At 41.1% G+C, this 14343-nt stretch overlaps 2 protein-coding genes across 2 annotated transcripts; one reads left to right on the top strand and one right to left on the bottom strand.

The window, feature by feature from the left end:
• Positions 1–6158: 6158 nt before the first annotated feature.
• On the bottom strand, positions 6159–6821 carry LOC147852438 (uncharacterized). Its single transcript, XM_087333904.1, has one exon. It carries the CDS (start codon positions 6819–6821, stop codon positions 6159–6161), a length of 663 nt encoding a protein of 220 aa, XP_087190030.1.
• Positions 6822–8924: 2103 nt separating this feature from the next.
• On the top strand, positions 8925–12047 carry LOC147852437 (Sodium Bile acid symporter family). The gene is made up of 5 exons (XM_087334373.1): positions 8925–9363; positions 9618–9713; positions 9818–10124; positions 10778–11025; positions 11331–12047. Exons 1-5 carry the CDS (start codon positions 8957–8959, stop codon positions 11572–11574), a joined length of 1302 nt encoding a protein of 433 aa, XP_087190499.1. The 5' UTR covers positions 8925–8956; the 3' UTR covers positions 11575–12047.
• The last annotated feature ends 2296 nt before the right edge of the window (positions 12048–14343 follow it).

Below are 14343 nucleotides of genomic sequence, written 5' to 3'. Positions count from 1 at the left end.
TCTCCACTTCAGATATCCATCAGATGAAGACCTCGAGCGCTTCGTCTTCGGACTTGATGGAGTATGCCCAAACTTTCTGTGTACAGTCATCTACGAATGTGATGAAGTACCGGGAGCCTCCTAGTGATCGCTCTGGTATGGGCCCACATATGTCTGTGTGCACAAGCTCTAGGGGTTGTCATACCGTCTCATAGTGGAGAGAGTGCGGACTTCGGGTCTATTTCCCATATCAACAATGCTCGTAGAAGTCCGTCTTTGCCTAGAGTTTCGGGATGTAGCTGATCGACATCAGCCGATCAAGTCCGGCTTGAGACATATGGCCAAGTCAGCCATGCTATAGGTTCGGGGCGGTCTTTTCGGCTACGTTCACGGCCCCTTCAGGGTTGATCGCCATCAATGGGTATAGATTAATATACTTGTGCCCACTACCGATTTTTAGGTTTCCTCGGGTGATCACCCATGTCGACTCGTGTAGAGTCGTTCGATACCCGTCTTCGGCTAACATGTCGATGGAGACCAGACTCCTCTTTAGATCGGGTACGTGCCGAACTCGGTGCATGGTTATTGTGTTGCCATTTGGCAATCTGATGGGAACCTCCCCGGTTCCGGCTATCTTGCACTCCTGCCTGTTTCCCAGTCGGACTGTGCCGCTGGCATCAGTTAAATAGTTCGAGAACCATTCAATGTTGGGGGTCACGTGAAATGTGGTGCCAGAGTCTAGTAGCCACGTGTGTGCAACTTGTGCATTGTATAGGGCTTCTCCGATCATTGAGTCCTCTAAGGAGAGGATTTCTTCGGATCGGGTTTCGGCAACGTTGATTTGGTTGCCGATTGGAGAGTGGTCCGAGCCAAAACGTCCCCGATTTTGCTCGGATCGCCGACCACTCTCTTTTCTTTTTAATGACTAGCAGTTGGAAACATTGTGGCCAGCTTTCTTGCAGTGTGTGCAGTACTCACTTGTTCAGACCATTTTTGACTTCGACCGTTGTCGGTCAACCCTTATTTTCGATTGGTTGGAGCGTCGACCGGTTCTGTTGGTTTGTGCTTTCGTTCGATTCTGTTGGTTGAACGATTCGATCGATTGATGGGCTTCTACAGACTCATCGATGGTTAGTCCCATCGATTTTCGCCTGATGTCCTCTGTGAGGACTTGGCCAATTGTTTCGTCCAAGTTACTAGGATCGGTCCGCTATTGGCGTATGTCGTGCAAAATACCTCCCAACTCACCGACAAGCTCGACAGGAGGGCAAGGGCTTTCACTTCTTCTTCGAAGTTGATCCCTTGTGACGAGAGCTCAAACAACACCCGGCTGAAGGTGTTGATGTGGGAGGTTGCCGGATCGGTCTCTCTCATCTTCATGTTGAACAGTTGTTTGATCAAGATCAGTTTCGAAGATGAGGACTTCTTTTCACAAACGGTCTGTAGCTTCTCCCACAATGAGAACGATGTCATCTCTTTCACCATGCTGAAGTAGATGTTTTAAGCTAGGTGCATTCGGATGGTGGATCGTGCTATTTCGTCCACTGATCTCCACTCTTTTGTTGTCATCGAAGTAGGCTTTTCGTTGTGCTGAATGGCTTCAACCTATCTTCGGATGATCAGCACACCCTGCATCATCTCCTTCCATAGGGCAAAATTTTTGCCATTGAACTTTCTGATTTCAACTCCTGTTTCGGATACCAGTTGTCGGAACTATGTATATTTATGTATACGTATGCAGAAAACGTTTGCGGACCTGTTCGCTTATGCACAAAAACACAACACACAAGAAATACAGCGAATAGAGACTTAGACAGTCGATCGAGCTTTAATGGAAAGCTTCTTATTACTTCGTTCTCTCTTAGAGATACAATACTCTTCTCGTCATTACTCATTACAATGTTAGGTATTTGCTTATATACTAAGCCCTAACTTATTAACGAGTTCACACTCGAACGGATACAATTTGGAAGGAGTCGGCCTTTTATGGCAACACAAGTAATCCGCTACTGCATGTTGTACTCCCGGTCTATAGTAGATTTCAATTTCGAACCCCTATAGAAGCAATGTCCATCGTGCTAGTTTGCCAGTTAATGATGATTTGGAGACCAAGTACAACAATGTCGAATGATCCACATGGAATGAGAATTTCCATCCTAGCAAGTAATGTCAGTACTTCGTTACACTATATACCATTCCCAAGGCTTCCCTTTCCATTGTCTATTTATTCTGTTCCGCCTGGGAGAGCTGTCCACTGGCGTAGTAAACTAGCCGGTACCACTTCGGTTCAGTGAGCTGCATAAGAACACTGTCAATTGTAATATCATATGTGTCCACAAACACATGAAATTCCTTTGACCAATCCGGGGGTTGTACCACTAGTGCCTGGGACAACATTACTTTGAGCGCATGGTATGCCCTTTCCTCCAATTCCATCCATTGGAAGGGTGTCTGGTGTACGGCTGCATGTAGTGGTGTCGCAAGGTCCGCCAAGTATCGGAGCATCCGGCTATGCCACCGGATCTGTCCTAAAAACTGGCTTAAAGCTTTGGCGGTTGTCGGTGCAGGTGCTTCCAAAAGGGCTTTAACTTTATCCGGGTCCACCGCAATCCCATCATTACTAACGATATGACCTAGTAGCGTACTGTTGGTTACCCCGAATACGCATTTCGCCTTATTCAGACTTACTCAGTAACCTCTGCATTTTTCTAGGCATAACCAAAGATGGTCAAGATGTTATCCTTTCTTGGTATACACCACAAAGTCATCTAAGAACACCTGCATAAACATTGGGATAAACTACCCGAAAATTTCCATGATGATTCATTGGAACGTTGTCGGTGCCGTCTTTAGTCCAGGAACATCATCACGACCGCTACGAAGACTCCCCATTTGGTTACGAACTTTGTTTTCTCCTGGTCGTCCGAGTGCATCCTGATTTGGTTATACCCACTGAATCCGTCGAGGAAACTATACACCTCATGACCCCCCACTGCATCCAAGACTCCATTCGTGAATGGAAGCGGAAATGCATCGGTGACAGTGGCAGCGTTTAATTTCCGGTAATCTACACAGACCCGGATTTTTCCGTTTTTCTTAGCTACTACCACAATCAGGCTTAACCAGGTGGCCTTCTTCACTAGCCAGATGAAACCAACCCGCAACAACTTATCAATCTCCTCCTTCACTTTAGCCGCATAATTCGGATTCATCCAGTAACGTCTTTGTGCTACCGGTTTCACATCCTTGCTCAAATGGATCTGATGTTGATACAATTGCGGGTCCAGTCCCTGCATGTCCTCATATGATCACACAAATACATCCCGGAATTCTTTCAATAATGTTACCATTGCCGATTTCTCCTCTGGTGGCATTTCTTTGGCCACATGTACCGATCTTGTTTCTTCCCCAGTTCCTAAATTCACTTCTTCCAACTGTGATGCTTTCACCCGTTGTGATACCGCCATCTCTCACTCTAGGGCTTCTTGTTCTTGGCATAGTTCCCGAATTGCGTCCCGATCCGACTCCTCACCGGCATCATCCGGGTGCACGATATATGGGGAGACTGCGTCGGCAACGTCTACTTCAAACAGAGGGACTATCTTTGGGTTCTCCTCGAGGTACCGATCTACTTCTTCATCGGCAAGCCCTTCTAACATGTCCACGCTTTCGGCATACAATGGTGTTACTTCCTTGCTTGGGCTTGCAAAAGGTTGTGTTGGTACTCTCACCTTAGTTTTCCATCTTCAGAACGTAATATTGTTCTTCTACCAGTTTTGTTTAATACGAGCAGTTCCTGACCATGGTCATCCCAACAACAAAGGATATGCTCCTTGCGTGTTCAACTAGAGGACTACCGTAGAAATCTGAAAGGTATGGCCTCTGATTGTCACTTCCAAGTCCCGGATCAATCCGGTTGATCGTACCGAACTGGTGTCCTCCATCCGGAGCCAGAACGGGCATGGTTCCCACTCCTGGATTCCTAGAGTGTCGCATGTTTGTAGGCTTATTACATTTACTCCTGATCCACCATCGACAATTGTCCTCGGTACTTCTCGTCCTTTGATGATGGCGGTGATTGCTAGATTGCTCGTGTCTACCACTGTCGGTCCCTCTTCAGGATTTGAGAAGAACGCTGGAGCCGGTGCAGGGCTTAGTGGGGCCAATGCTGATTTTAAACCATCGGTGAATCGAGGCACTAATTGCAGCAATGGACCCAGTGGTAGCATAATCTGGCATTCCCGTAGTGCCTGCCACGTGGGGTTCTCTTGTTGCATCGTCTCTGTGGGTTTCTCCGATGTTTTCCTTTGCTCCCGTAGTTCGGTGACATTCCATTCGTTCGCTTTTTTGATCCATTATGTGGCTTGTTTTCGGATAGCTTCCTGAGCCTCCCTCATGGTGAAGATAGACATGGTGTAATAGTGAAGATGATGAATGGTATGATGGTGAGATATCACAAAGATGTTGACAAACATTGAGGGGTGGGGGGTGGCGCCTAGAATGGCTCCACCCCCTTCCCAAGGGGGTTCAACGTAAAGGAGAAGAAAAAGAGAGAGAGAGAGAGAGAGAGAAATTGAGAGAGAAATGTTCATTGTATTCATTCATTCCCCATAAGGGGGGTTAAATAGTTACACAAGGGTAGATACACAAGGGTGCAAGTCCCCTTGGGCATTCACAGCTAGTCACTCACTCACACATCTTTGTATCCACCAGACTCACACTTACATTCACACTCATAATCGTATAACATTACACATACATTACATCTTTCACCACCCTCACTTATCACAATTATCAATCACCCGTACATCTCATACGATAACAGTCATAAGTTGATGGGGAGAGTAAACATGATATGATGACGGTCGTAATCGGAGAAGTTGCGCTGCATGAAGTATTGCATGTCCCCATGTTGAACTATAGATTTGCAATAGCGAATAAAGGTTGTTGACATAAACTCGGCAACGTTGTCAATCTGAATCGACTTAATTAGCATGCTACTTGATGATAAGGGTGAAGAGTCGAGACAACGCCATGTTGCGAGTAGAAAGAAGTGTGACGTGAGAAAAACGTGATGAAGTATCGTTGACTCCCATGAAGTAATAAAATGGTCCGGAAGGAGGGTGCATTGGTCCATGGATATCACCATGTATACGCTCAAAACATTTTGGTGACTCATACGGTTCCTTGTGCAAGGAAGGATGAATCACAAGCTTTCCTTATGCGCATGGAACACAAAAACAAGTTTTAACTTGATTCAAGTATTCCAACTTTAAAGGTAGATCATGAACATTGTTGATCATTCTCCTAATCATTGTATTTCCATGATCATGCCAGAGATCCATTATATTAGTATTGACCTTCGAGGAAATATTGGAGTAGTGGGCAAATGAAGCCATGCGGATCTTCGGGGCTTTAAGGTTGAAACAATACAATTGGTTTGTGGTTTGGGAAGACTTCTAACTCATTTGACAAGTGCTTGACAACTCACATTGCCTCTTTCCCATCTTGTTCCCATGTCATGAGGTGGTATCCATTGCGTCGCACATCTGCAAATGCAAGAAGATTTCTTAGTGAGGTATGCACATAGATAGCATCATGTATTTCCAAGAAAACACCACTTGGAAGTTGGATAGTGGCGGGCCCTCTTCCTTGTCCAATACAAGAACCAACTATAGTCTTGATGTTGAAAGGGACTTGATCTTTAATATTATGATGAAAGAATTCTTTATGACATATAATAGTGTGTGTTGAGGCACAATCAATAAGACAAAGAAAACGGCTTGTATGCAAAATTCAAATCAATCATGTTGGCTTCGGACTCGAATTCCAAAGGTTGATCCATAAAATTATATTCCAAGATTGGAATTGATGGTGAGATCGTTGATGTTTCTACTACCGTATTAGCCTCTGGTTTCCTATCTTGACCTTGCTTGCCATACTTCTAGTAAAGATCAACATGAAACTTAGAAGTTCGGCAAGTAATTGCCCAGTGCTCTCGTAAACTACATCGAAGACATGAATTCGATGAAGGCTTATCTTGACTCGACTTTGATTGATAGTGCATTGGCTTGACTAGATTACTTGTGGGATATTGATTCCTTTGTTGATTTCTTCTTGCTCTTGCTCTTCCTCTACTCTGTCCATATGGGTGTTGATGACGATGTTTGTCGTCTAGACTAATCACTCTCGACATGCGTCAAATCCTTGAATTGTAGAGGAGTCGTAGGTTGACTAACTGGATGAAGTTTGTCGTCCTTGAGGAGAACTTGGTGGTGTTGCTCAGCGACAAGAAATGCAAATAAAAGTTCAACATAGGTTTTAAAATCACGATTACGATATTGTTCGGAAAGATTAAAATTTGAGGTATGAAAAGTAGATACCGTTTTGTTGATTAGATTCACCTCTTGAACAAGATTGTCATGACCACAAAATTTAAGTTTACAAACGATATCAAATAGTGAGGATTTATATTCAACAACTGTCTTGAAATCTTGAAAATGAAGTTGATTCCATTCATGCAAAGTGTTGGGGCCGAGAACAGTTCGTTGATGATCAAAATGGGCTTTGAGTTGCTTCCAAAGAGTTGATGGATTCTTGATGGAGAAGTATTGATTTTGAAGGCTTACATCAAGGTGATGAAGGATGAAGATGAACGCTTCTGCTCCCCGCTTCCTAGCATTTGAGTTCTCAACATCATTAAAATGATCAATTACCGTATGAAGAAGATCTTTCGTTGTGCGATGGCCTTTAACATGAACCATCCAAGTCATATAATTGGACCCATCGAATGCAAGTGGCGGGAATAAACATTTCTCTATTTGTAGAGCTTGAGAAGCCATGCTAATGGTAACAATAAGGTAGATTTGTATAAGAGAATAATTAATTGCTATGGGAGAGGCTAATCGTGCTAATAACGTGTTATAGAATAGACTATTAAACAAGATCAATGAGTGATTAGATATTAATCAAGATCACTCATCACATATCAATATAATCTCTAGATAGAGCTCATAGGCTATGCTCTTCTCTATATCATCCAAAATGATTGAGATATATGAGTTTATGACCCACAAGATGATGGGATGCATGCATACAATTTACATCATGAAGTCTTGTTAACTAAAGCTTAAGACTAAAATAGATATAGCATGACTCATTTCATGCATGAGTTCATAACACACACACTATTTGTTTGCCCTTAAAATGGGTTGACAAAATTAACAATGTTTTCCACAATACAAAGAATGATTAATTAACTAACAAGGGATACATCGACAATTTGTTTGTAAATATGATTGGATAATTGTGATTTGTGGTGGTTGATGCTTCCTGTCCAATGGGTCAAAAGTTGATTGAGAGAGAGTGCAAGTGCGCGTTGAAGTTAGAATGAGTATGATGGCACATGTACATGACCTCATTTAGTGTATGTACGCAATATATATTGTGGCCAAACAACTTCTCCCCAATTCAAGATATTCAAAACAAAATTTAGGCATTCCTTACCTAAATGATACATCGCAACAATGTGTGTGTGTGTCTTGAAGTCAAGAGTGAGTGTGATGGAATAGGCATGTGACCTTAACTTGCTTGTGTACACAATTATATTGTTGCCAAACGACTTCTTGCAATTCAGGATATGCAAAACAAAATTGAGGCATTCCTTTCCTAATTGTTACATCTCAACAAATATCCCCTTCTTTAAATGTTTTTAGGGTCAAAATGAACTCAAGTGTTTCAATCATTTTGAATTTCAGTAAGTGCAAAGAGAGAATGTGTGGTAAAATGCCTTCCTTTGGATGTCAAAGTTAGGAAAAGAATATCATTTAGTTCACAAAAATTTGCACCAATTAAGGTATTAGTTGGATAAATTTGAACCTCGTTTTAAAGTGCACATAAAACTTACACGATACCTATTTAGAACCTCACTTTTCTTATTCTTGTTAAGAATATGCACAACTTTTGGGTTCACATACCGATGTGCATAAAAAGATTGGGGCCCCTTTTACTAGATTGACGTGTCCTCTTCTTTGAATATTTCTACGTACTACGCGAGATAAATGGACTTGTAGTGACTTGTGTGGTAGGAGGTCATTTCGTGTATAATCATAATGTGCTCACTTTTACCTCACATTGAGGTTCCTGTCGATATTACGATTTTTTTTGTAAAGAAAGGCTAAGTTACGTATATACCGCTATAAGTATCAAAATCAACTAGACAACCATATATTCGACATTAGAAAACATTTACCTAATCACCACCTTTCGTTGGATAGCTAAACAATACGAAAGTATTGTAATTAAGTAGAGACGAATGCATTGTTACTTCGGTATGGACCAATAAACAACCTAATACTTGGTGTAATTAATTAATTGCCCATCCATGATGCATACATAGTGAGAGGAATTAGGACCAAAACTAGCATCAATAGAAAGATAATGTTTGTGTGATGTTTTTTTTCATTAAGAGGTAGGCTCCGAAGGAAGTGAGTGTGCACCAATGGGTGTTGAAATTGGTGCCGTAACAAGGAGAAAAGAAAAGTGCGGCCATTTCATAGAATCATGTCTTAAAGCATTTGGATACTATGACAATATGTACATATATTGATATGGGCATGTAAATGTATGTATGTATGTATGTATGTATGTATGTATGTATGTAGTGATTATGTATGTCCATAAATAAAGTGTGAGCACCGTGAGGATCCACCAAGGTGTGTGGATACAAATGAAAATGAATGGTGGACAGCTGAAGGCCTCTCTCTGTCTCTGTCTCTGTCTCTCTGTCATTTCAACACACACAAAGTGTTCTAACTACATCATATACATACATAATAAGTTATAACAATACCATAGCATATACTCTTCAGACTTCCTCTTCCATCTCTTTCTCCTTCTTTTCAATTCTTCCCCTGCTTCCCTCCACCCAATCCAACACATATCATATATACATACAAACATAGAGACAGACAGAGAGATGTATATATGCACTACCACTCATGCCATGGCACCCCATCAATCACCCCTTAGCCTCAACCAAATCTGCATCTCTATACACACCCTCAACAATTCATCCTTTGCTTCACACAAGCACCTGAGGTTCATGAAAGATGCCTTGCGACTAGACTCAATGAAAGATGCTGTGTGCCTATTAGATTCCGGGAAATATTCCCTCCCCATTATCACTTGCAAAGCTTCTCCCACCCATGGGGGAAGAGTGGGGAGGCATGATAAGCAACAGGGCACTTCATTGCTTGGTATAAAATCACTAAGGATTCCAAGCTTAGCTAATGGTGACTTTGCGAAAGCCCTGTCGTCTTTGCTCCCATATGTAGTCGTGGCTACAGCAATTGCAGCCTTGGTGCATCCCCCCACTTTTACATGGTACTTATCTTCATAACTCCCCAATCTCTAGGTCTAAGTTTATATGTATATTTGTATTATTTAACCATGATTAAGGGCGACCTGAATCACATGTTCATTGGTTTAATCCGTGGTTTCTTTTGTTACAAGCATATGTGCCGTGTAAGTTGTTACTCCAATGGAATCGTTTCGACGACCGTTTGATAGTCATTGTTTTGCAGCGTTATTGTGTGCTTAACAATACCTTTGGCTACATTTGGATTTGTTTTATGTAGGGTGAGGAAAGAATATTATGCTCCAGCTCTGGGGGGTATAATGCTCTCTATTGGTATCCAACTTTCAATCAAGGACTTCGTGATCGTCTTGAAGAGGTCAGTGCGGATTAGTGGGTCATCATGTAACATATCATATTTTCTTATAGGTTGCAAATACATGAAGCAATGACATGTTCTTATTGTTGTTCTTGGTCTTGCAGGCCGAGGCCAGTTCTTGCTGGCTATGCTTCTCAATATATAGCCAAACCACTACTTGGTTTGATTGTGGCCAAGGCATTCAGAATGCCTGAGGTATTTGCTTCCGGTTTCATACTTACCGCATGTGTTGCGGGTGCACAACTCTCAAGCTATGCCAGCTATCTCAGCGATGGTGATGTTGCATTGAGTATTGTCTTGACAAGTTTGTCGACCATCACATCGGTCATTGTTACACCTCTACTAACAGGGCTCCTCATTGGTTCTGTTGTCCCTGTCGATGGAATTGCTATGGCGAAGTCCATCCTACAGGTATCTCATGTTGCTGTTATGAGTCTTATGCACATGTGCACTGAACTATGCATTATGAGTAAAATGATGGGTAGAGATATGCCCAATTATCGATAAACAGGCACCCATAGTGTAGGGGATAAACCAAATGAATACCCACAAGCTACAGGTGGGCATGCTAGTTCATTCTTCACTGATCGATCGACAATAGCTCAACTTGATTTGATTTGCCATATGACTGAAAGACAAGTGCTGCTTCCGCTTCTCTATAATGAAAACTGCTTATTCCAGAAATGGATGAATCTCTCTGCTTCATCCATGAAAGCAGGACATGAACCCTAGACCAGTAAGTAAGGAGGCATCTAACAGACGGTCACTAAGCCACCAACAAAGCTAGAGATGCCTATGAGCATAATATAGGATGCAAACAAACTTCTCATAACCTTGTTATCAGTTAGGAGGGGATTACATTATCCCTTTATATACTCCAGAAAATCCTAGGCGTCGGATCTGAACCATGGTTATCCAGATTTGATTATGCATAGACAGAAGAACTTAGCACATGCAATTGGGCATTTCTCTAGTCTTATTATTGACTCCCTATTCGAGTTATATGTGTGTGTGTGCACATATCATGAACTTGCTGTTCATCATGCTGATTTTATGTGTTACAGGTGGTCTTATGTCCTGTAATGTTGGGCCTTGCGTTGAACACATATGCAAAACCGGTGGTCGATGTGGTCCGTCCCATAATGCCCATCATGGCAATGGTATGCACATCCCTTTGCATAGGGAGTCCACTTGCTTTGAATAAGGCTCGAATCACAAGTTTTCAAGGACTTCAACTATTAGTTCCGGTCATAGCATTTCACTTGGCTGGCTTCACATTTGGATACTGGATGGCTAAGGCTCCTGCATTGAGGTATGTATGAGTACGTATGAGTTTTTGTTGAGGCGAAACACCAAAATACCTTAACCTGTGTATTTATAAGAAAACCCTAAGCTTGCAAAGAGTTACTAGAATGCTAAATCTATTTAAATGTATTTCTTACATGGGTATTCTCAAAACTTTTTTATACTTAATCATATTTGGGTACATATTCAACAAGCTAGGAGTATTCTGGTGCTTTTCCCTAAACCATTCTCAATGAAATGAATTACAAAAATGTACCAGTTTATTATAAGAAACTATGTTCCCAATCATGTCTGTTGAACGATTTTCTGTAGGATTAACGAGAAGACTAGGCGGACATTGTCGTTATGTACTGGGATGCAAAGCTCAACACTAGCAGGACTTCTTGCAACTCAATTTTTGGGAGGGAGCCAAGCTGTTCCCCCAGCATGCTCTGTGGTGGTCATGGCAGTGATGGGACTCAGCTTAGCTTCTTTTTGGGGTAATGGAAACAGCTTATCTATGCTACTCAGGGGACCAGGTGAAAGACCAACTTTGAAAACTCAAGAACACACTTGATGGGTTAACGAACCTCTTTTCCGAAAACCCCCCAACCACATCCTACATCCTAACTATTCCCTAAACCTAAATGACCTATATCTTCAAAATCCTTAATCAAACCATACGAAACACTATAAACCTAATACATAATACATCTGAAACCCTTAAAAACATTCAACAATATGCAGTACTCTCTTTTGTACATAGAAAATAGTTATTGGCAACTAGGAAAGTCCCAAACATGCTAAGATTATGTAACCACCCGAATGTTAGATGTAGAAAATTATCTACAAAATGAAAGGTTGTTAGACCTTGAGCTACGAACAAATGAGTGTATATTGTTTAGAACTTTAGTGTATTTATAATATTTTTGGTTAGCTAAATTGAACATGTCACATCAAATATCTCGCTATAATTGCTGTTGCTATCTGAATGTGATATGCCAAAGTTGGGTTGATATTTAATATTGGAATTATCTTCTTTTTCTCTTACTTGATTATTTGAATTTGAATTTCTGTTGTTGGGAATGCATTCGTTTTTGTTGATCCTCAAGGTTACATGGTTTTGAAAAAGCAGTTCATCAATGTGAATCATCCCCAATGAAGCTTTTAATAACACCCTAAAGCAAAACAAAGAGCAGGATTTTGGATTTTGCAAGTAGTTGATTATCTTGCCAATTCAGTGAAATGGCCACATTATCTTGCCGAGTTCAATTGTCTAGAATGTTTGAGTCAAAGATCACAAAAGTAATGTCCAAATCAAATTCCACCAATTGTTTGTCACTTATAATTGAGACCTAATCACCCCAGATAATCACTAACAATTCTGGATAATCAACTCTATTGTAAGGATGATCACCTCTAATTGGATATTTTTGAGGATTTTTTGCGTTCCCTTTCATTTGATCTTGAAGGAACATGCCATTCTTGGCCCAATTCCACAATGTGTAACAAATTTGCTTGGACGGAGTGAGTTTGTTGAAACAACCTCTTTCAAAGGAAACAATGAAAGCCAAGGATGCATATATATCTGAGGCTTCTCTAGTTTCATCTGGTCATGTATAATAGTCTTCAAAGGATATAGATTGTTGAATTCACAACTCCTCAATGTTCTCATAATATTGGGGCACAAGTCTTTAGTAAAAATTCTTGAAAGACCTAAGATGGTGTACAAACTTCCTTCCTAAATAAATTTCTTCTACAAATTCTCCTATGTTTGATTTTTGATATCCAATATTATGACAATAAAAATGTGCATGCAACATCTTTTGTTATGGTAGAGCAACGACAAGCAATATTTTATAATTGGTATTAGGTTGAGCTGATGCTTTTAAATATGAGCTCTTTAGTATGGCCAATCTGAAAAATTGATGTATGTTGTAACCCTCTCTCAAGAATGTTGGAGGAACTTGCATCAAAACTAGACCAATAATTAGGTCTAATGAAGCCTCCCATCTTAGTCGAAAACAATTGATGTTAATGAATCATGAAACAAATCTATTAGACACATCAAAGTACTTTCTTAAACCTACTAGTACAAATTTGATATGAAGAAGTCATCATTGAGAGCAACTTAAGCTAATGATGAGTAATCTTGTCTCATTGAAGGATAACCCTCTAACATACATATAGTGCATGGAAGAATACTAAACTCTCTCTAGTTGTGTGAGTTAGTCATGAGGCAAACCCTAATTCTAAGCAAAGAAAGTGTTGAGAATCAAGCTCAACATAGTGCAACGTGTGAACACACCTTTTGAGAATCCATGATTACTCAAAGGTCAAGAGTCACACCATTACTCTATACACATTAACTATGTGTCATAGAATCATATTCTATGACACATAACTAATGAGTTACATATTCCCCATGATTATGAGTCTTCACATTCCCCAAGAGAGACAGTGGTTGTTGTGGTTAGTTAATGAAGAGAGAGGGTGACTATATATAAAGCACCCTCCTCACACTACATACTAAGTCGGGTGTGACTCCTTGTTATGCTACATTTTGTAAATCTTATTCTACTTGTGAAATATACACCTTCTTCTTCAGTATTCTTTTTTCCTCTCATCTATCTATCTTGAGTTCTCTTTTCTCTCCTCTCTTTTTCTCACACATATACGCACATAACGCACATCTATTCTGCTTCACAAGAATCACCATCGATTCTTTACATGGTATCAGAGCGATTTGGTAGCTCGATCTAGCCCACTCACCTCTTCGTGATCATGTGTTGTGCTCTACGCCGACGTTCAAGAAGAACCGGCTCATTGCTATCGTAGTACCACTACATAGCTCGTGTTCGAGAGAGAAGGAAAAGAACAAAGGAAGCTTAATTGACAATGAATACTCAAATGGGAAGCACTCTCCCTAGCGAGAAGTTGGACCGAAACAACTTCACATCTTGGGAGTACAAGATGCATTAATACCTTGTCGGCCAAGGTTATTGGGGTTACATCAAGGGCGCACAAGAAAACCGACCCGACCCGAAAGACGTCGACTATGGAACGTGGGAGCAAGCGGCAAGCTGAGTGATGTATTGCTTGGCGACATATGTTCACGACCACATGCTCGACTACATTCGAGAAGCTGAAACGCCAAAGGAAGCGTGGGAGAATCTACGAAAGATTTTCGCCGCCAACACAATCGCGAGAAATCTTCAACTCCGCCAAGAGTTAAACAACATCCAACAACGGGATATGTCCATCACAAGCTACACCTTGAAGATCAAGGAGCTTTGTGATGCACTCGGCTCGATAAGCGTCAATGTGGAGGATGACAAAATGGTGC

The sequence above is a fragment of the Azolla caroliniana genome, unplaced genomic scaffold (assembly GCF_043228905.1).
Source record: "Azolla caroliniana isolate FFs.n. ecotype wild unplaced genomic scaffold, voAzoCaro1.0.p SCAF_18, whole genome shotgun sequence".
Taxonomy (NCBI): domain Eukaryota; kingdom Viridiplantae; phylum Streptophyta; class Polypodiopsida; order Salviniales; family Salviniaceae; genus Azolla; species Azolla caroliniana.
This window is presented reverse-complemented; position numbering and strand designations above follow the sequence as displayed.